This window comes from Strigops habroptila, chromosome Z (genome assembly GCF_004027225.2).
Source record: "Strigops habroptila isolate Jane chromosome Z, bStrHab1.2.pri, whole genome shotgun sequence".
In the NCBI taxonomy this organism is placed as follows: Eukaryota; Metazoa; Chordata; class Aves; order Psittaciformes; family Psittacidae; genus Strigops; species Strigops habroptila.
In genome coordinates, this window is record NC_044302.2 from 11,715,682 (window position 1) to 11,736,103 (window position 20,422).

The 20,422-nt window shown below is 34.8% G+C and overlaps 1 protein-coding gene across 8 annotated transcripts in view; it reads left to right on the forward strand.

Moving 5' to 3' along the window:
- The window catches only part of LOC115601377 (transcription initiation factor TFIID subunit 4-like), a 144,969-nt gene that overhangs the window by 59,929 nt on the left and 64,618 nt on the right, over positions 1-20,422 (forward strand). For 7 of the 8 annotated variants that reach the window (XM_030471294.1, XM_030471295.1, XM_030471299.1 and 4 more), the window contains exons 11-13: positions 1,996-2,126; positions 4,081-4,206; positions 13,905-13,961. In XM_030471294.1, coding sequence (XP_030327154.1) covers positions 1,996-2,126; positions 4,081-4,206; positions 13,905-13,961 — 314 coding nt within the window. Of the gene's footprint in view, positions 1-1,995; positions 2,127-4,080; positions 4,207-13,904; positions 13,962-14,663; positions 14,825-20,422 lie in introns of those variants that run through there. The other variant, XM_030471300.1, reaches the window with a different exon arrangement.

The window sequence follows — 20,422 nt, forward strand, 5'->3', positions numbered from 1 at the left end:
TTGCTTACACATCTTTGCATAATACAATGGTGCATGCTCAAATAGGTCTTGATATTGCAAGTCTGACTTGCACAAATAGCTCGTACCAGTATGAATAGTCCCACTGACTTCAAGGGCTTAATTTGCATGAGTAACAGTTGCAGTGTGGGGATCTGAATGCACACGTCTGCTTTCCATTACACGTTCAGCTCTCAGCAACTTCAGCGGAGTTTCATCTCTATTACAGGAGACAAATTGGGCGTCAAGAAAGATGTAATTTCTTCCCACGATAAAGCAGAAATCAGTTAAAAAGCGTGTATGCGTATTGCTAAAATCCTTAAGGTAACGCGTGCAGCATGGTGTCGGTGGTGGCTTAAGTTAGCTGAAGCAATAATTTTCTTAATGACTCTTTGAAGTTGTTAATATCGGAATTACATGGCACAGGGCATTGGGTGCTGGGAAGCGCGGGGATGGCGTGCTGTAGTGGTGCAATAAAATACACGTTGGAATAGACACCGCGGATCAGAAGATGAAGAGGAGACGGGCAAGGGAGGGCCGCAGTGGCCATGGCTGCGCCAGGCTGCTGGCGTCACCTCAGCGGGGCCGCTGCAGTGCCCCCTCCCAGCGGTGTTGGCGCCTGCCGCCCCACCCCGTTGATGGAGCGGCCGCAGCCCGGCGCTGACAGAAGCCCAGGGTGATGGTGAACGCTGCCAGCTCGCCTCAGATCACATCATGGAAATAACAGACGTGTACATCCCCGTAAGACCACTGCTCACTTGTTCGTCCTCATTTTTTAGACGTGCGACAGTTTCTTGCTCTTGAATTTGGCCACAAAATGCCTCTACAAAACAAATACTTGTTCCTAAGCCTCTCAGGTTTGTATCAGCTCGGGGACCCCTCCCGCACACGAAGATTACTTTTGTGATTAGCCACTCAGGAAACACTTTCCACAATATTCTCAAACAAATTTCCTGTGCTGTTTTGTGTACTCGTTAAGGTATTGCAAACATAGTCACAAACGTTTTTAAAAGTCTTGTGTTAATTCTGTGGAAAACTGATTCAGTGTCATCAGAGTATGAACCCTCCTGGGGTGGGTCAAGTCCAAGAATCCGTACAAAATGCAACTGCTGATTTCTTTATATGTAACATGTATATATATATATATTTACGTGTGGACACAGAGTTTTCTATCCAGAATACTGTCCCACTGGCACTACTTATATATATGTCTTTGTAGGACTATAGCTTAGATGAATATCTGCAAATTTATGTCCAATATTCAGGAATTATTTTGATGAATTTATGAATTCTTAAGAGTTACCCATAATCTTGTTTCCATAGCTCAGGTGTTTTTTTAAATATATTGATACATTAAACTGTAGAGAGTTTGCTTTTCATATAAACTTAGCACCAAATGTCTAAGTGCTAAACTAAGTACCAAATGTCCAAATATCTACAAATATGACTTTCTGCAGTGTTTGGGGGACAACTGGTGTTTCTAAAGAACTGTTGTTAAAATGACTTTATTTCCTTGTATTGAATTAATGGCTTTTTCCCTACACAATTTTTATTATCACTAGTATGCCAGTAGTGTAGGCTAAAGTATGCCAGCAACAGTATGCTTTGGGCTGCAGCCTCGTCTCATTGACACTGAAATTAATCTGCACTAATGCTTCTGAAAATAAAGGAATTGCTTTTTCTTGTGTAGAACAACTGAGAATTTAAATTGTTTATGCTTTGTTTTAATATACAAGGATAAACTTATGTAAAATTTCTTAAATGCTTAATTTTCTAAGTGGTAAAAAAAAAAAAAAAAGCTCTGAGATCTCTTTCAAACTTCAAAGTTGTAGTCACACCTCTTTTCAAGGGGTCATGAATTTATCACCAAAGCCATATAAATACACTGCTGCAGATTTTTCTGTTCAGGAATATGAAGTTGGGACTTTATGTTCTTTAGAGGGTGTCTTTTTTTATGGGGAGTAAGCTAATTCTCTTTTGTTTCGTTTTTTGCTTTAGCTAAAAAACTCGGAATTACTGATGTGCCAGCTGAGGTGGTTACTTTTATTTCCCATGCAACACAAAACAGATTAAAAACAGTGATAGAAAAAGTAACAATGATAACCCAGCACCGGGTGGAATCATACAAAGTAAGTGTGCAAAGAAAGGTTTTCTGTATGTTACAGAATGATGCAGTGTGATGCTGTTTTTTCATAACACATGGTAGGTGTTTTGTGTCATTCTGCGTGCAAAGCATGTTTTAAAGACAGGTTTGTTCACCTAGCAAATAGAAGGTGGTGTGGGGTGATAGCACTGTTTGCCAGATCTGACTTCCTTCTCTATGGCAGAATTATGTTTTCCTTTTCTCTGCTAAAGTGTCTGGCATGGAGCATCTGTTACGTTATTTCTGTTCATCGTTTGTTGATTCTTGATGTGTCCTTTTCTGATGAAGGTATCCTTCAATTGGATCAAAATTGTTTCAATATAAAGGAATCTATGGTAAATTTCTGTGTCCCTGTCTGTGACAAATACTAATTTTTACAAAAGCTACCAATTTGTCTTAAACCAGCAAATAAATTTCAGCTGCAAATTCTGCACTGTAATTAAGCAATTATGTTCTGTTTAAAAAGAACATTTAAAGATAAAATGCTACTCTGATTCCATTGTTAGTGATTGAATTCTTGAAGAAAATTAGAATTATTTAGATAAATTAAACAAGGGAGGAACTTTAAGTAGGATCTCCAAACCAGCTTGAAATTCAAATAAAGGAAACATCTTTATTGATAAATGTGAAATATCCTAAGATGCTAATAGCTGTTAAACTGGTGTAAAAGCAAGATTACAATAACCATTGATGTGTGTTGTGTCTTAAGCTGTGTTTAGTTTTCTTCAGTGTATATATACATTGAGCAGCTCTGGTTTGGGGCTCTTTTGCTTGTTTTGGGGTTGGTTTGATTGCTTATTTTTCCCCTTGAGTGAAAGCTTGGGCAAACAGCTTTGGAGTGTACCTTCGCCCACCTATTTCCCAAACCTGAATCACAGTTGGACTAATTATATGTGGCATTTTCGAGAAGAAATAACTGGGATCTGTGACTAGAATCAACATTACTGTGATAGAAAAGTGGATTTAAAAAAAAAAAAAAAGTCCGCTATGCCTGTGTAGACTTACATCTTTCCTTTCAATTGATAAATACATTCTACTATATTGGACTAAAAGTAAATCTCTTTGTTTCTTCCCAGTATTCTTCATCAGCTTCAGCAGTGTTAAATCTTTCTTTCCTTCTCCCTAGGATAGTATCTGAGAAGAAAACACTTTGCTTAGTCTGTGCTAAGCCAAAGATGCATTTACAATAAAATCTTAACAGGTTCTTAGAAAAAAACCACAGTGTGGTCTCCAATTTTCATTGACTCCTGTATATTTCTTGGTTAATGGTTTTCTTTGATTCATAGCATTGCAGTCAGAAAGGAAAATATTAAGCAGATTAATATGATGGAAGTAATACAGATAACTTACTGTTCTGACTGACATTCCGAGTGTTCATTGTTGATTGTGTCATAAATTCTTAATGTTTGTTGGGTCCTAGGAAAGCTTGCATGCTCTTAGTTGTCATAAAGTTCCTCTATTTTAATAGTAATGAGAGGCTTATTTTCAACTGAATTTTTAGCCTTAATGCTTTTATCTTTTAATGCTGCATCTTGGTCATGTCTGTTAGTAGTCTGTTAGTACTTCAAGATGAGTACAAATACAGGTACCGTATATTGTACAAATACCGGGCTTATATGCTATATCTAGGATTCTTCAGTAATAAAATTAAGCATCTTAAGGATTTTTAATTAGTGTTTGCTTTAATTTTAACTCTTTGATGTCTCTTGTGCTGATAAAGCAATCCTTGTTTTTTTCAGTTTGCTTAGGTATTAATTAAATTTAGCTGCAGTATTAACCACAGGCTGGTTGCCTTCCCCTGAGCCTAAAAAAAAAAAATGGTAACTTTCTTTTTTTATTGTTAGTACAATGGAAAGATTTTAAGGTGTAGCACCTATAGTCTTCTTTAAATGCATAGTCTTGATCAAAATGCATTATAAGACACTGTTCTTATTTTACAGGATGATGAGTGGTACGAACAATCTACAGATGTCCGATCACAGTTAAAGTTTTTTGAACAGTTGGAGCGTTTAGAAAAGCAAAGGAAAGATGAACAAGAGAGGGAAATCTTGCTGAAGGCTGCCAAGGTATCTGTTTTGCTCTATTCTTTTTAAACCACTAAACAATTCGTAGACTTCAAACAATTATTTAATTTCATGAGATCTGTTTCATAAATACTTTTGGTTGGTTTTTTTTTTTTTTCTTATAACAAAAAGATGTTGTTGTTATGACATTGCAACTTAAATTCATTAAGTCATGCTATCTTATCTGTGATGACTTCAGACCTACCCAGCTAGAACTCTCCTGCATTTTTCAAGATACAGCTCTGAATTTGATGAATTCTTGGGAATATAGGAGACAATTGCTAACATTTTCAAAATAACATTATGAAATAATTTTCACAATTGCCTTTGAAATTTAATAGATGCCAGGGTTTCTGTGCCATTTGAAAATCCTAGGCTGTACTTCTGGTATTTAAACACAATTCAGTAAATTCTTATGGGTTTTTTTGGTTGGATTTGGTTTTGGTTTTTTGTTTTTTTTTTGAGGCTTTTTACTTCCTGAGTTTCTAGACTTCTCTAATTTTAAAAAAGTTTTGTGAATTTATTTATTTTAATTTAACTATGTGTCACTTTTGGTGTTCCTCCTCTATATAACTGCATTATTTTATCGATCCATGCTTGTCTTCAGTTAGCTGTCAGTTCTTCTGGACTTGTTCCTTTGTAACTTTAATTCCAAAGACTGAATTTTCAAACTAGGACAATACTCTTTCAAGAGCATACAGGTATAGATAAACCTCCTGTTTGTAACTGAAAATTTAATTATATCAAACTGCAAATAAGTTTATCCTTTAGTTATCTCAATTTTACTTGCATTTTCATTGATTTATTTATCATATATTTTGAAGACATAATACAGAACAAGTTAATTCTCAATGGCAAGATTTAGTGTCCTGATTTTGTGCCATTGATGTTCATAATTAGAGATATTTCTAAAAAAACCAAACCAACCTACCCTTGCTTATCTGGGAAATTTGTTTCCCAACTTGGCTGCTTTAATCTGTCCCATTTTCTGTCTAAATTTGTGAATATTCACAGTGTTAAATATTCCACAAACTTCCATGTAATGTATATACTCTTTAAATGTTTAGATGAAAAAAGATTAGTAATGCTTATTTAAAAAAAGAAAAAAGCTTATTTAATTTTTATCCTGTTTCCTTCATTCAGTGAATACATCTTGATGAATCATGTTTTCGTTTCTGTGTATCCTGCTCTTGTTTGTTATGTTGGTTCGGGGTTTTTAATGGACATTGAGGAAAATGCAGGAGCTTGTAAACCTTCAAAACATTTTCCCTGACTTCACAAAGCCTTACACATGCTGATCTAAGGTTGGGTTAGATGAACTCTCCTGTTGTCTGTTCCAACCTGAATGACTTCATGATTTGATAATCTTTGTGGGGTTTTTGTTTCTTTTAGTCTTGAATAGTCTCCTGTGAAGTCAAAATTTAGGAAATAAATACATGATCAACGTATTTGATTAGTAGAGATGACAGAAAGCGCAAATTAAAGAATTCTACAACAAACAAATATAAAAATGTCCTCTACTTGATTTGAAGAAATTATATTAATGAATTCATAAATCAATTTTATAACCAGAAAGTGATAGGAGACAGCTTGGCGTAACTAAGTGGTATACTAGAAAAACATCTGAAGGTAACCAAATAACCAAAACCAAACCACAAAGTAGCCATGGAAGAGCAATGCTGATTGATCAGTATGAATGTTCAGAAAGAGAAGTTGAAGATATTGAGAACCTTTTGGGAGGTGCTTATGCAATGTTGTGATCTAAGTGAAAATGCCAATTTGGAACTGAACTTACATTGGTAGCATCTTTTCTTTGTGGATTGTTCAGCTGGCTCTCAGCCATTCTGTTCTGAAGGATTGATGACCTATTGTAAGACTTACATAGGACATAGTTTGGCAAAATATGGTCAGATTACAACTTTTTATTTCAAATAATAGATTTTTCATTATTTCCTTAGAATCTAGGGTGCTGTAAGACCACCTGTACAATAACATCATTAACTTTTGAGATCTTTATTCTGAATTTCTACGTACTAATTCCTTACTCAGGATTTAGAATTTTCTGTCTTTTATGAACTTGCCTAGTGCTGTAAGGAGATCGAAGTCTTTGCGGAAAGAATGCAGTAATTGTAATGACACAGATATTAAACGGACACAGTTAAAATCTGCCCCAGCTGCCCTGGGGCAGATATAAGTCGTGATAAAGACCAGTAACTGTTTCATGTCTGTTTGCGGACTGGCGATTGATTGATATTTGAGTCTGCAAAGGGGGTAACAGTTAAACTGGCTCTGGAGAGTGAAATACCCACTATGCAAAGAAGTTTTTTCCCCAGTCATGGCATCTTTGTCAGCTTGACAGTGTTGTGTGTTTAAAGGTTAGAAAACTTTGGATTTTAAAATGCAATTTCTGTTTCTGATTTTTTTCCTACAGATGCTTAAATCTAAAAATCATATTTATTTTTTTTTTTTTATTTGTAACTGCAGCTTCTTAATGTGCCTTTTAGATGAACAGAGATCTTTTATCTTGTAAATGTTTTGGTACGTTATTTTGCAACATGTTTCTGAAGTTACTCAACAGAGTAATTTTAGGAAGAGTTTCAAAGTTGCCTGCTAGTGGTATCTCACCTGTTGTCTGTTCAGTGAAAATTCTGTTTTAATTATTTGCACTTTGGAGCCATGTTAACAGCGAAAGTCCAGGTTTTGACAAAGAATAAGACAATGAAGGAAATGTTTTGGCCATTGGAGTGAATGGTATTAAATAATCAAATTTAACAAAATAATAAACTGAAAATATGATGAAAAAATGAAGGAATAGATTGAAGTGAAATGGGAGTCAGCATGACTCTTTGGGAATCCTTGAAACCAATTTGGTAATTTTGCATTGTAATTCAGCAAGGGGTAAGAAAGTATTGGAATTGCAGGTTATGTTGTTGTTTCGGACAGTAGGTTGGTTTCTTTAGGAGGAGAGAAGAAAACCTGACACTAGTGTTCTGATTGATCTGCAACCATAATTTCAGTTGTTATAGCAGGATGTGATTGCAGAATTTGTAAGCGCCCAGATGGGGTTGATTTTTCTTCAGAAAAAGTTTTTGGGTGAATGAGAGATAAAATTGGATGGGAGATAGAAGTAAAAAATAGTTGGGTTCCAAAAGGGATTCTAAATTTTTGCTGATCTGAGAAAAGTCACTATCCAAGTTAAAAATAATTGTGAAGCTACAAGAGTATCTTTAAAGCAAAATAACAGTATTATTTAGCTTGTTGAATGAGAGAATATTACAAAATTTTACTTCCCATGCCTGGTACGTACTTGAGAAATAGAAACTTCATACTGTAATTTAGAAGAATAGTGACTGATGTTTGCTTTTCAGTGAGGTATTTTGGGGGAAGACACACTTGACAGGAAAGGGAAAGTCATGCTATGCGATAGTAGCAACGCAACACACAATTTGTCATTACTTCTGGATTATCTTCCTGATAAGTGAATAATAGGGTAAAATAAAAATGAAAAAGGGAGGGGCTGTCTTGAATTTGAACACATACATTGAATGCAGTTTCTTTAAAGGAGATATCAGCTCTTCTCCCTCATTTGTTTTCCTAGTAACAACCCACTAGCTGTTGTTTCCACGTGTGCAGAAGCAGAGATCTTTTGAATCTGTATTTGGTGACTGGTACAGGAAATTGCAAGAAGAGCTAAGGAAAGCCTTAAGACTGCAGAAAGGTCAAAAGCCAGACTAAAATCACTTGAGGAATTTATGTTTGACATGGTGTGTGCTGTGTGGACTTTCTTAAAAAAGAAAAAACAAAACCAAAAGCATCAGTCTTGCTATAGTAAAAGATATGTTGGTTGCTGCTTTCATAGCTGTTTCCAAAACCTGAAAATGCAGGCTGTGTGTGTCAAACTGAATAAGGTTCTGGTTCTGGGCTAATAATTGAAGTATTTCTGGCAGCAGGAGGAGTAGGAGATAGTAGTTGATTTTTTTGGTTGGTTGGTTTTATTTCTGAATTGTGTTTTTTGAGAGGGTAGTAGCTAATACAGTCAAGAGGTGCAGCTTGGGGTTGCCCATGTTTTCAGAAAAATCTATGTTCTATGATATAATCTATATAATAAAGTGAATAATATTAAAATTACTGTGTTAATCCACTCAAATTGGCTAAATGCATGTTTATTGTAAAATTAATTTTGAAAACTCATTTCCAATATATACATTCTATTAGTCTATTATTTTGAGTGTTCTTTATTAGTAACACAAGCCTGTCAAGTTTTGGGGTCTTATCTTACTCCTCTGAGAGCCGTATTTCTATTCTGTAAAGAGGAAAATTACAGAAGTAAATGGAAAATTGTTTAGTGTTGTTTGCAAAGTTAATTAGTGTTTATGGATGATAGTGGTCATTATAATACTATAGGCTGAAGGGCTTTTTTAGTGGAGAGAGATCACTGAACTTGGGCAATGCAAATTTCCTTACTTGAAGGGGCTGCCTCTTTGAGCCAGAGATGAGTTCAGTTGTCATGCCAATTAAATCCTTTCCCTCTCTTCTGAGAGTACAAGGGATGTAATGCAGTTTTCTGTGAGATGAAGCACTCTCTGAATGGAAACTTAAAACTCAATTCTGATGTGAAGAGACCAAAGAGGGAATTATCGTGTTGAGATAGTTTTTTGAATTTTTAGAAATTTGTTACTGCAATTTTAATTATTTTAAAGTAAATTTTTTTTTTTTTTTTTTTTTGACCTCCATTCCTGCATTCCACCTCACTGTGGTCGTAGCTCTGAATAGGGTTTTACCCTCAGCTATGCTGCTTTTAACTTTCACTTTTTTTTAACAAAGCTAATGTGAAAGCAAAGTGTTTCATGTTGCCAATTTAATTTCTTTAATTAAAAGTGAAAGTTATAAGCTGGTACAGCCGTGGGTGAAGTTCTAATGTCATCAATGGGGAAAAATAGGTTGAAAATTGAAACTGTTGGCACAGCAGTGGCTCTCAATAGTACAGTACCTGCAGTTGTGGCTCTTAACTTTATTTAATGAAAAAATATGAATTTGAAGCATTAAAGACTCCCAGTGTATGTGGTGGGAAGGGGGAGTAGCGCTATAAGTGCCTTAGCTGGGATCAGATGTTGCTAAATGCAAGAGACATGTATTTAGGAGGAGAGACCCTGAATTTTTTTTTAACACAGGATTAACAAGCTGAGACTTCGAAATTAATCATAAATCTGATAGGAAACATTTTTTATTAGTGGGACAAATATGTAACAACAGTGTGTCTTTGACATTACAAATTACAACAAAATACTGGATAATGATCACAGTTAAATACATCAGAAAGACTGTTAGTCTGCCCATCTGCATAGACGTACAAAATATCTTCCAATTTTAAAAATATTTGCTGCATATATTTAATTATTACATGAATGATAGATATCATTATTTTAAAAATACTGTTACTTTCTAATTTAAGAAAGTTCTCCGAAATACAAAATCCCCTTCTTAAAATTACACAGTTATAGGTGTAATTAGGTGTCTTTGTGGCATTCTTCCTTAAAACAAGCAAGGGGAAAAGCTGAGATTTGGAACATTAGGGAGCTTGGTAACATGTAAATGAGCCCCTGTATTTCTAATGTGTTTTGAATACACACATTTAACATACACTGCTTTTCATACTTTGGAAGTCAAATATTTCCATAGACCTAATGTGATCTATGCAGTTTTCAGATAAATAAGATAACAAGTTCTCTAACACAAAGCATTTTCATTCTTAACAATTAAAATATCAGGTTGTCTGGTCTAATATAAATGGCTTGTGTTTGGGAAAAATGTTAACAAACCTGGTTCCCTGAATAAATTCTTAGTAGGAGATGGCATTTAATGTATTTAAAAGTATATTATCTGGTTAGGATCAGTCCTAGATTTTTCTAAAACGGTAATGGGAAACTAGCTTGCTTCTGAAGTTGTTTATTCATCAACATGAAAATATATTACACAAATCCAGCTTTATTTGGGGGTCTAGACGTGAAGACTAGAGAGGGGAAAGTAAAGGAGTTGTGATAAAGCCCTTGAACCTGTTTGAGTTAGAGGGTTCAGTGATTGGTGGGTGTTTCCAAGGCTTTAGAAGAAGGAAGCATTGGTGTATTAAAAGGTTTTGGAAAAATGTTTCACAAAATGGGTGAGTTGCAGCATGTTAAGATTTGGATGTTAGAGAGAATGGAGAAGAAAAGACAAAATCAGAAATACAAGATGATATTGAAGAAAAAATTTATACTGGAATTTAAAAAGAAAGGAATGATTAATCAGTAGCTTGTGGGAAGTGTAAAATGTTAACATAATTATGAGTGAAAATGGTGACACAGAAACAAGCGCTACAAGAGCCGAGGAGCAGCAAAATTATTCAGACTCTTCAGAGGAAGGAAAAGATGCTCATACGTGGAATGGAGTGTAAATTCAAGCCAGTGACATATTTAAAGCTTATCTAGGCACCTCTGTTAAGCTTGACTTTTTCGTTTGCTTGTATTTGCTTTAATCTGTGTTGCATTGGCATTGAAGAAGCCTTTTATAATTTACATTAGATTAAAAAGAAATAGTAAAGTAGTCTTTGTTTATACTTTACACATTTTAGCCTCCATATGCTGATGATTTTATTTCTAAACCTTCCTGCTTTGCAAACTGACATGGTAGTCAGCAGGAAGGTATTTTAGTCTTAACAATCTGTTTAAAAAAAAAAAAAAAAAAATTTATTAAAAGTTATCTGAACACAAAAAGAAACAGAAAATGATTGTTAAATTCCTTATTTTTTTTACTGTTACTTATACCCATGATGACTAATCTGATGTAAAGCTGGGATCCTACTTTTTTGAAACAAAGCTCTTTGAAAAGGCTGCTTGGTGTGGGTTCAAGCAATAACTAGAAACTCATTGCATTATTCTGAATATAAAAGTAGTTCTACCTTCACCTTCGATCTGGGTTTGTATATCTAAACATCACCTGGTATTTTAAATCCTCATTACTGAAAAATTCCCTGTATTAATATCAGTCAGAAGATGAGGACCTGTTTTCACCTCTGCATTAATTTTGATTATTTATTTACTGTGAATGAGCTGGAGGTTACACAGAATAGATCACATGGTTTTTTGTCTGCTTTTGGGTTCTGCCTTTTCAGAGTGTCATGAATTCCAGATCTGCTTTTATTTGGTCAGTTTCTGGAAAGGGGGGGGAAGGCCCAACTTTTAAATGTGTTATAAGTTTTAGCACTTTCAGAGTTGTTCCTTCACTTACGGAGTCCAGGAAATTGCAGTGTTACTTTGTGTCTATTTCTTTAATTTTTCTTACAGTGTCCTCAAACACAATATGGGTCTGGTGTGTTTTCCAGGATTCTATCACTTTCTTGTAGGAAGTTGGTAACAGTATTAGAAGTCTTAGTTTGATTCTCCCAGGACACCCTGCTTTCTCCTTAAGCTGAAATGCTTTTAACTTGTACTTTGCATTTGGCAAATGATTCAGCTTCATACAATAGTATAACAACACTTTTTGTTTCTGTACTGCTTTCACTGAGTCTCAGAAGGCAATAGAAGTTCATTGTACATTTATAAATTTATCATCAAAACTAAATAGGATTTTTCTGTACATCATACTGAGGAAACTGAGGCACACAACAATTGAACTGTCATCACAAAACGACAAAGCAAGGACCTAATTCAGCTCATTTTGTAAATACTCACCCAAGTCTGTCTCCTGGAGAAGGAACTCATTGAATGGGGTTTTTTGTTTGTTTGGGTTTTAACCTAGAAGGCGTAAATATAATCAAGCTCTTAGTAATTGCTGTACTGAATAGAGACCCAGCTCTCTGGCAGATCTACATATTTAATGAAATGCCTTTTTGTTCTTTAAATGTTAACTAGATCATAGAATCATAGAATCAGAGTGGTTTGGGTTGGAAAAGATCTTAAAGATCAGCTAATTCCAACCCACCTGCCATGATCAGATTATCCACATTTTTCTCTTTGTCTGGCCACAGCAGTTAGAAGGAATCTCAGTCTCTGTTAAGTTACAGTTCCTTTCTTGGTTGGCACAACTACAGCATGAGAGTCTAATCTATCTGCAGACTTTAATTTCTCATTACTTTACTCCATCCTGACAAACTGCCTTTTATGCTAACAGGCATAAAATCAGTAGTAGGTGGTGGTGGAATATGAAGCTAACGTGCATAGTGGAAGAGTCAAGCACATCTAAAAGTCTCATTATTGTTTAATTTGGCCATGTTTTGTCATCACTGTGTTTTATATGGATGGTATATTAGCTGAAGAATAATCCTAGTTTAAGAAAAACCCAAACAAGAAAAGAGGATAGAGAATTCACTGTCATTGGTGCCCCGTATGCCAGATCATAGTCAAGGTTCTTTCCAGATATATCAACAATGTTATATGTCCTCTTACCCTTAAAACCTATCTCCCTTTGGTTTTCTTCATGGATTTTTTTTACTTCTGAGCAGAATATATTATGAAAAATTTAAACAACAGGGAAAAAAATCTAGGTTTGCAAGCTAAAATTCTTTCAAGTTTCAGGTTTGTCTTCAGCATAGAAAGAGGCAGAGAAAGATAGATAGGAAAGTGCATAGAGATGCTTATTGCTTTAGGAGTTGTGTAAATGATATCGCTTTAAATTTCAAAGACGTACCAAAATAAAACAATTACATCTTTAAGATATTGGGAACAACAGTTTTCCATGGATGTCACAAATCTTATTGCGGCTTATTACAACTTTTCATGCAACCTTTTCTGGATACTGAAAATCATGCCTTTGAAAAGTATGATGTATATGTTATCTATGTCTTGAGTTTTGAATTCCATCAATTTGAGTATGCCTATTGAGCATAAATAAGAAGTTAATAGTTTTAACACATGGTTGTAAACCAGTCTATATCCCAAGAAAGGTACTGTTATGGATTGTTATTGTAATTAAACAGTTATTCTTAATGGTATTTTAGAGCTATTGTTCTTGGTTTTGAAGGAAAGTATTAAAGTTGCCATTTGGCAATATTTCTTCAGTTTTAAAAATTACAACATTATAATATTAGTAGTGCATGAATGAGTTTAACTTAAGCGTATGTGTATGCTGTACTCAAAGTAAGCTCATACAGCTGAGAACAGCTTTATTATGAGGAGCTACTGTTTGGGAGGGTGACTCTACTCTCCACATTCTCTACCAACAGCTGAATAAAAGCTTAGTTGAAAACAGCAGATAATTTTAAAGTAAGTGACTGTAAGGAGTTTAAATTAAAAAGTTCAGGTAATGGAAAGGGTGTCACTTCTGCTCTTGAATTTGTTTGTGTTAAATACTTGAAATCTAAACCTGTATGGAAACTTTAACATTGACAAAAACATGTCAGTTTTTTGGTGTTTGGTTTTTGGTTTTTTGGGGGGGTTTTTTGTTTGTTTGTTTTTGTTGGTTTTGGGGTTTTTTTTGGGTTTGTTTTTTTTTTGTATTGTTTTTCTTTAATTTAAACCTAGGGTAGATCTTATTTGCAACTGAATATTTAACACTCTTTTGGGTAAGGCCTACAGGTTTAAAATTGCACTTCTGTGAATTTAAGCATCCCGTCTTTGACACCTTGTATCCTGTTCCCCTTTCTTTGTTATTTTTTAACTTACTGCAACAGATGAGGGGTTCTTAAACCATCTGTTAACCTTTTTTCCCCATTTTTTTTAAACATGTAGAGTCGCTCAAGGCAAGAAGACCCAGAGCAAGCCAGACTGAAACAAAAAGCAAAGGAGGTAAGCAGAGCTAGAGATCATTACACTTGACATTTCAAGGCTTGAACATATTAATTTTTTATGCCTTGCTACTTGTATATCGTTAATAAAAATCTGACTAAAAACTTTTTAGGATGTATTTGTTGCTTTGCCTTTGATCTTAATGTTTGCAAACTAATACATTAATACATGTGAAGCCTAAGGAGATTTTATAAGAGAATATTTCCATACATTACATTTTCATTTCCATTTTAGGTAGCTGTAGCTTCTGTTGGGTTGTTGATGACAGCAGCACTAGATTTTGGTGGAAAAATGTGTGCCTTTGTCTTTTTGTAAAATGTCACTTTCTCAGAAATTTGCTACTTAACAATTTTGTTTTGTTAATAGTCTTTCAAGTAATGTAATTGCCAGACATTTTCTCTGTGGTGTGATTCAGTGGACTATTTACTCATCAGTCTAAATTACAACAATCTAAAAATTATCAAATAATTCCGGATGATATGTTTTTGATATGTTTTTCTAAGAATAGCAGTTTGTGAACTAATGAGTACCTTAATTTGCTGTAGATAAGAGTGGCTGTCCCTTGCTTAAGGCATCTCATAGTTTAAGATCAGGTTGTATCTTCTATCAATTAGAGTAAAATATCAGTTGAAAGTCATTCCTATTTTAAAAATTTTGCAACATTATTTGCAGCAAACTGATGCTGATTTTTTTTTTTTTTAGTCAACTTCTTTGGATATATGCACTAGGACATAATAATCATACATTAGGAGGTAACATATACAGAAAAATGCATATAACAGGTTCTTTTGTATTGACCTGTTCTTCCTGTCTTGTTTCCCCATTGGCAGGATTCTACAATTCCGTTAGCTGTACAGATCTGATATATATATATGTGTGTATATATATATAGATATGAAAACATAAAACAGTCAACAAAATTCCAAGTGCATGTCGAGATTTATTTGTCTCTTTTTTTTTCATTATGCGATTATGTAGTAAGATTTACTGAAATGAGTTCTTGTAAACATTAGGCCGTGCTTTAGTGTTTCCAGAGTTGGGTTTGTCAAACAAGTATTCAAATGAAAGAAGTTATTTGGCAGGAAAAGACATAGGATCTTAATACTACTTGAGTTTAGTATGTAGCCAGTGTATGCAAAGGAAGAATCAGGTTTGTGAAATAATTGTTGGCAGGCAAATCTTGCTGCTGAGCTGAGAACTAAAACTACCATGCTGCTTGGAAGTGAAAGCAAGCTAGAAATTAATGCATTTCTTACTGCCACAGTATTTGCATTCATGGTAACTCTTTTTTGGCCATTGGAAACTTGAGGAAGCCGAATTAAACAACCGGGTTACTAAACCCACATTTTTCTAGTAGTCAGAGTAGTTCTCTTTGTAGCTGTGATGGAAGTCTTGCACTCCAGTCAGTGCAGTTGCTTTCTGTGTAGCTGCAGTGCTTCTCCCGGAATGAAAATTCAGGTTGTCTGTCTAAGCTCTGTGTCTTATCCACTAGAGGGAGTGGCGCTGCAATGACATGTGAATGAAAGAAAGTATATGAAGTGTATTCTGAGCAATGGTAATAGTGGTATTAGTGAAGAGGTAGCAAATATTTTGGTGGTAGCCTAATTAAAAATGCTTGGATCAAACTGGTATGTAATTTTAAAGTAGCGGTGTTCGTGGATATGATAACATGTTTGAGTAAATGCAGAATGAATACTAGGTTTTCTGTATGAGTGCTGCACCCCATTCTGTTGTACAGTAGCCCTGCCTTTTTTCCCACCCTTTTAATGAAAGTGTATAATTTGTTGGCACCATGCCTTTCTCTGAAGTTGAATTTCATTCTACCTGTTTGAAACCATAAGAAATATAAGCATGTCTGTGTTTTTAGTAATTAGCATTCTAAAGCTCTTTCTTCAGCTAGAGACTTTCACCTGAAATATTCAAATATATGTAATAAAAATTGTTCTTTTGCATTAACTTTTGCAAAGGGGAGTGGGAATGTCTCAAATTTTACTGGCACTGCCAAAATTAAAAAAAAAAAAAAAAAAAATTTAAAAGAAAAACAAACGCACAAACCAAAGAAAAAATGCAACACCCCAATTCTGTAACATAAAAGTCAGAGTATCTTTTGCATGGCATTGTTATTTGAAATTAAAAGTTTTGAATCAGCTCCTACAAAAATTTAAAAATTTCAAAACTTCACTGCTAGCTGGGCTACTCTTAAACGTGCATATGACCTGTAACTCAGAAACGGAGCTTCTTCCAGGTTTTGTGTAAGCCAATAAATGTAATACTGTCAGCTTTGATAATAAGCTATATTTGAAGCTGTTTTTCTGTGATTTCTGTGTGTTGAATATTACGTGAAGATCTTTGTTGCTCAGATATGCTTCTGGCCCACAGTAAAGTGGCTATTAGGGAGTATTTTAGAAAGCCTAAAGAGGGGGCATCCAAGAAACCTTCAGCTTTTATATTTTGTTACTTGTTTAGTGATATGATTGTTAGATAGTTTGTTTATTTCATATCAGCAAAGCAGCTGATAATTTCATTATTACGTTCTGGCAATAAATAATGTTTCAGACTTTGTAGCATGCCTGTGTTTGAACAGCAGCACTACTGCATTCCTTCTGCTAACCAGGCAGCCTGGAACCGTCGTCTTCAAAACTGATTCTGTGCCAGGTAGAAATGGGTGAACATCTAAAACAAATATAACCAGTCTGAAAAAGAGAATATAGTCCAGGATGCTTAATGAAGATGATAGTCAGAGGGAGAAAGTGAAATACCAAAAGAAGTAATATAATGTATTTAAGAAAGTCTTTTAAATATTTAAGAAAAAAAACTTACCGAAACATTGAAAGAACTCTAGAAAGCATTGTCTTCGAAGGCAAAATAAAGGAACCAATACAAGGATAATAGGATGAAGAGGAAATAAAAACTAGCTTTGTTCCAAAACATTCTCCTTTATGGATATTTTGGGGTCTTCTATTCCATAGCACTCTGGTTTTCTTCCTACTTGAAAAAGAAAAAAAATTTAGTTCAAATTCTTTCACTGAACTTGCACTGTTAAGAAGTGCCCTTCTTGCTTATTAGTGTCATCAAGAAAATGTAAAGGGAGATTACTGTGCGCTTTGGACATATTTAAACATGAATTTAGTAAGCTGAACATTATGTTTTGTTCTGTAACTTCATTTTACTTCATTTATTAGCCAGTCTTCCAACCATTCTACATATTGTTTAAGCCAAACTGGCATAAATCCAGTTTAAATTGTGTTTAAATACTTACCAAAACAAACAGAAAGTCTATGTACTATGGTCTTACTGCAGAGACTAGACATAACAGTGAGGTTTCATTCACACACAGACCAGCACTGTTTTAGTTCAGTCAGTGCAAACCCACTCTTATTTCAGTTTGACTTATTTTGTTTTAGCATTAACCTGTTTCAAGTGGACTTGAGTGAAAGCAGTAGGAGAATGTGCCTGTGGGCGTTTATATTGCTTAAAACTCTCCATTTACTTTCACACTTCTAAATTGGTGCAGCTTTTTGTCAGTGGACATTATATGATAGTTTTAATGGTAAACCTCTGTAATAAACTAGTGAAAAATATTTTCCATTGAGACTGTTTCAGGGAAAAATGCTGTTCTTCAGCTCTTAGTTGTTGCATTGTTTCGTAACATAAATTTGGAAATGTTTGAATCTCAGTACGATTTAATGTAAGAAATAGCATCATTTGTGAGTAGTGTTTACCTCATGTTGCATGATTAAGTCTTTCAAACTCAAATTTTAGAAAATACACTGATTTATGTAGTCTGTTTGGAAATGTGGAAAATCATAAATATAAGTTAAAGAAATTATGAGTTCTCTAATTTCCAGTAAAAGGGTCATTAAAGAGGTCATAAAACAGGCCGTATAACTGATAGCAAGAATAGATCAAGATTTGGAATAATGGAGTCCACACCTAGTAATTAATAATAGAAATAATTCAAGAGAAGGGAAGACAATATCCTAAACATCCGTTCCATCACGGGTATTCTTCCATGTATTCAGTGTCTGATGGCTAAAAATCTTTTAATTTAAAAGTCAGATAGTTGAGTTTGATCTTGAAAGATTAACTTGGTTAACATCTTTGTGTCATCACCAACCAACAATATTGCATAATAATAAAAAATTTAAACCAGACACCATAAATGTCTGGGCATGTATCCAGAACCTAGATCAGCGTAGATAACACTCAGTTGAATCTATTCTCAGATGTACTTGTTAACCATGCAGGCAAAATCTCAAACCTGTTGATATTCATAACAGAAGCCTTAGTGATATGAAGAGAAGACAGAAGACAGCCCTTTACATACCTTTGCCAGCACAGATGGCCCATCTTAGGGTTGGATCAGATTCTTTAACAGTGATATTTACTTAAGTGGGTTGCTGTTCTGACTGTTACACTGACTGCGAACTTTGAGAGTTCTTGCTTCTTCCAGAAGCAGACCAGGGGCAGGTATTTTCCATACTCCCAGAAGGGGTAGTATCCACTGCAGCAATGTGGTAACCACTGTGCTTGGGTGCTGTCATCTCCTGAGTCTGCAATGTCTTCTGTAACAAGAGCCTCACGCAGCTATGTTTCAGATTTTAAACTGTATACTTTTCTGAGTTAGAAGCACAAAAACATCTGGACTGTGAGCATATAGAGGTCTATAGGAAGCCATAGGAACCTTCTCTGGTTAAAAATAAGAATGAAATACTTATGTTCTATGATGTATTTCTTTTGTGGCTCTAACACCGCCTTAGAAATTTTGAATACCACATAAAAAAAGCAACTTAGCAAAATTACTGAAGCTCCAGCATCATATATTTAACAGATTATGAAAACAATTTTACTTCAAATAATTTCTTGTCACCACATTAATATTTATTTATCAACTCAGTAGGAGTGGTTTTTTTTAAAATACTTATAGTTTACAGCAGTTATTATTCCTGTTTTCATAAGGTGTTACAGAAAACAAAAAGCAAAAGAAAAGGATTTTATTTTCTTTAAGTTCATTTATTCACCTTTTTTGCAAAACCGAAGTCCTTAAAGATTCTACTAGTAATGCAGTATCTCTTGTGATGAGAAGTCTGAAGAAGTTTTCTGTTTTATCAGGCCTGACATAAAAATATTGATTCAAAAGCAACAATCTTCTCTTAAAAGTATTTCTTATAAAACATTCCACTGAGAAATGGAGCAGTTGGATAGAAATGAGTTTAAATTAAATTTCCAGTTAGCTTTGCAACCCATCTGAGGGTCAGTAGGTGGAAAGAAGAAAAAGCTAGGAATATGATTCCTGAAGTAATCATAGTGCAACATTTAGGCAATAATGATTCCTCAGAACTGAGTTATTCCATAGATAATTTTCTGCATCGGGTTACCAAAGCTATAACTGTGATGCAGAAGGAATGCAAGCATTTTTGTCAATACCTGTAGAAGGTTAGATAACAGATTTACTTTGTTTTCACTCTCCCTTTACCACAGATCTGTTGTTTGTACCAAGAAAAATGCTTCAGAAAAGTGCTTAGACTGTTCCAGTACTGTCTAAGCCCATGCAACACTGCCATGGATTTGGCTTTAGAGTACAAGATTTTCCTGAAGTCATAAAGTTGTTGTGGTGACTTCAAATGTTAGTGTTAAACTTGCATTTCAGAGAGAATTGGTCCTGTCTGTTACCAGTCAAAATGCTTTCTGGAAATCCTGCTGCATTATCAAGCTTACTGTTTTATCTTAACTGTATTTTTTTTCCTTTTCAGTCGATTTTGCTTTAGATGTACAGATACAGTTACATGTGTAAGTCACAAATGCTGATAACTGAAGTTGTTTACAAACTCCTGGGAGGGACAGGAGTCGAATAGTGTTATATTTGCATACGCAAATACTGCTGCTGAAGAAACAAGAAGATCTATAACCAGCAGTAAATTTATTACATCTGAATCTTGGTGTGTAGCTCTTCAAAATTTCGAATTAGTTTAAAGACAGCTGGTTTTGCCGAAATATTTCCTGTGTTTCCAAGGATAAGGTGCTACCCTGTCATGAATTCTACAAGTCCTGAAGAACTTCAGGCAGTAGTAGTCTTAGTATTCAGCAGAAAAAATTGAACACATCTAACCTGTTTTCGTGTGTTAAGAGCAGAAGTGTTGGAGTTGTTTGGCTGAAGTGTGGTGTTACCCTTGCAGTAGAGGGAGTCAGAAAACTGGCATGGAAAAATGCCATGGGACCAAAGGAATGGCCATAGTATTTTCCAACTGAGTCAAATTGATTTATTCCTGCTTGGGTGAAATGTATATTAATGAGAGTTGAATCAAGGGCTAGATTTAGGGTTTGGTCTTTTCTCTTACCCAGGCTTGACCCAAGATTACCTCATTAGTCTAGTAGAAATCTAAATTAAGTCCAATCCTGTCCAACATAATAATTTCCTTCTACAAAACCATGTTGGTGGAGTTCCACAGTGGTGCATGATT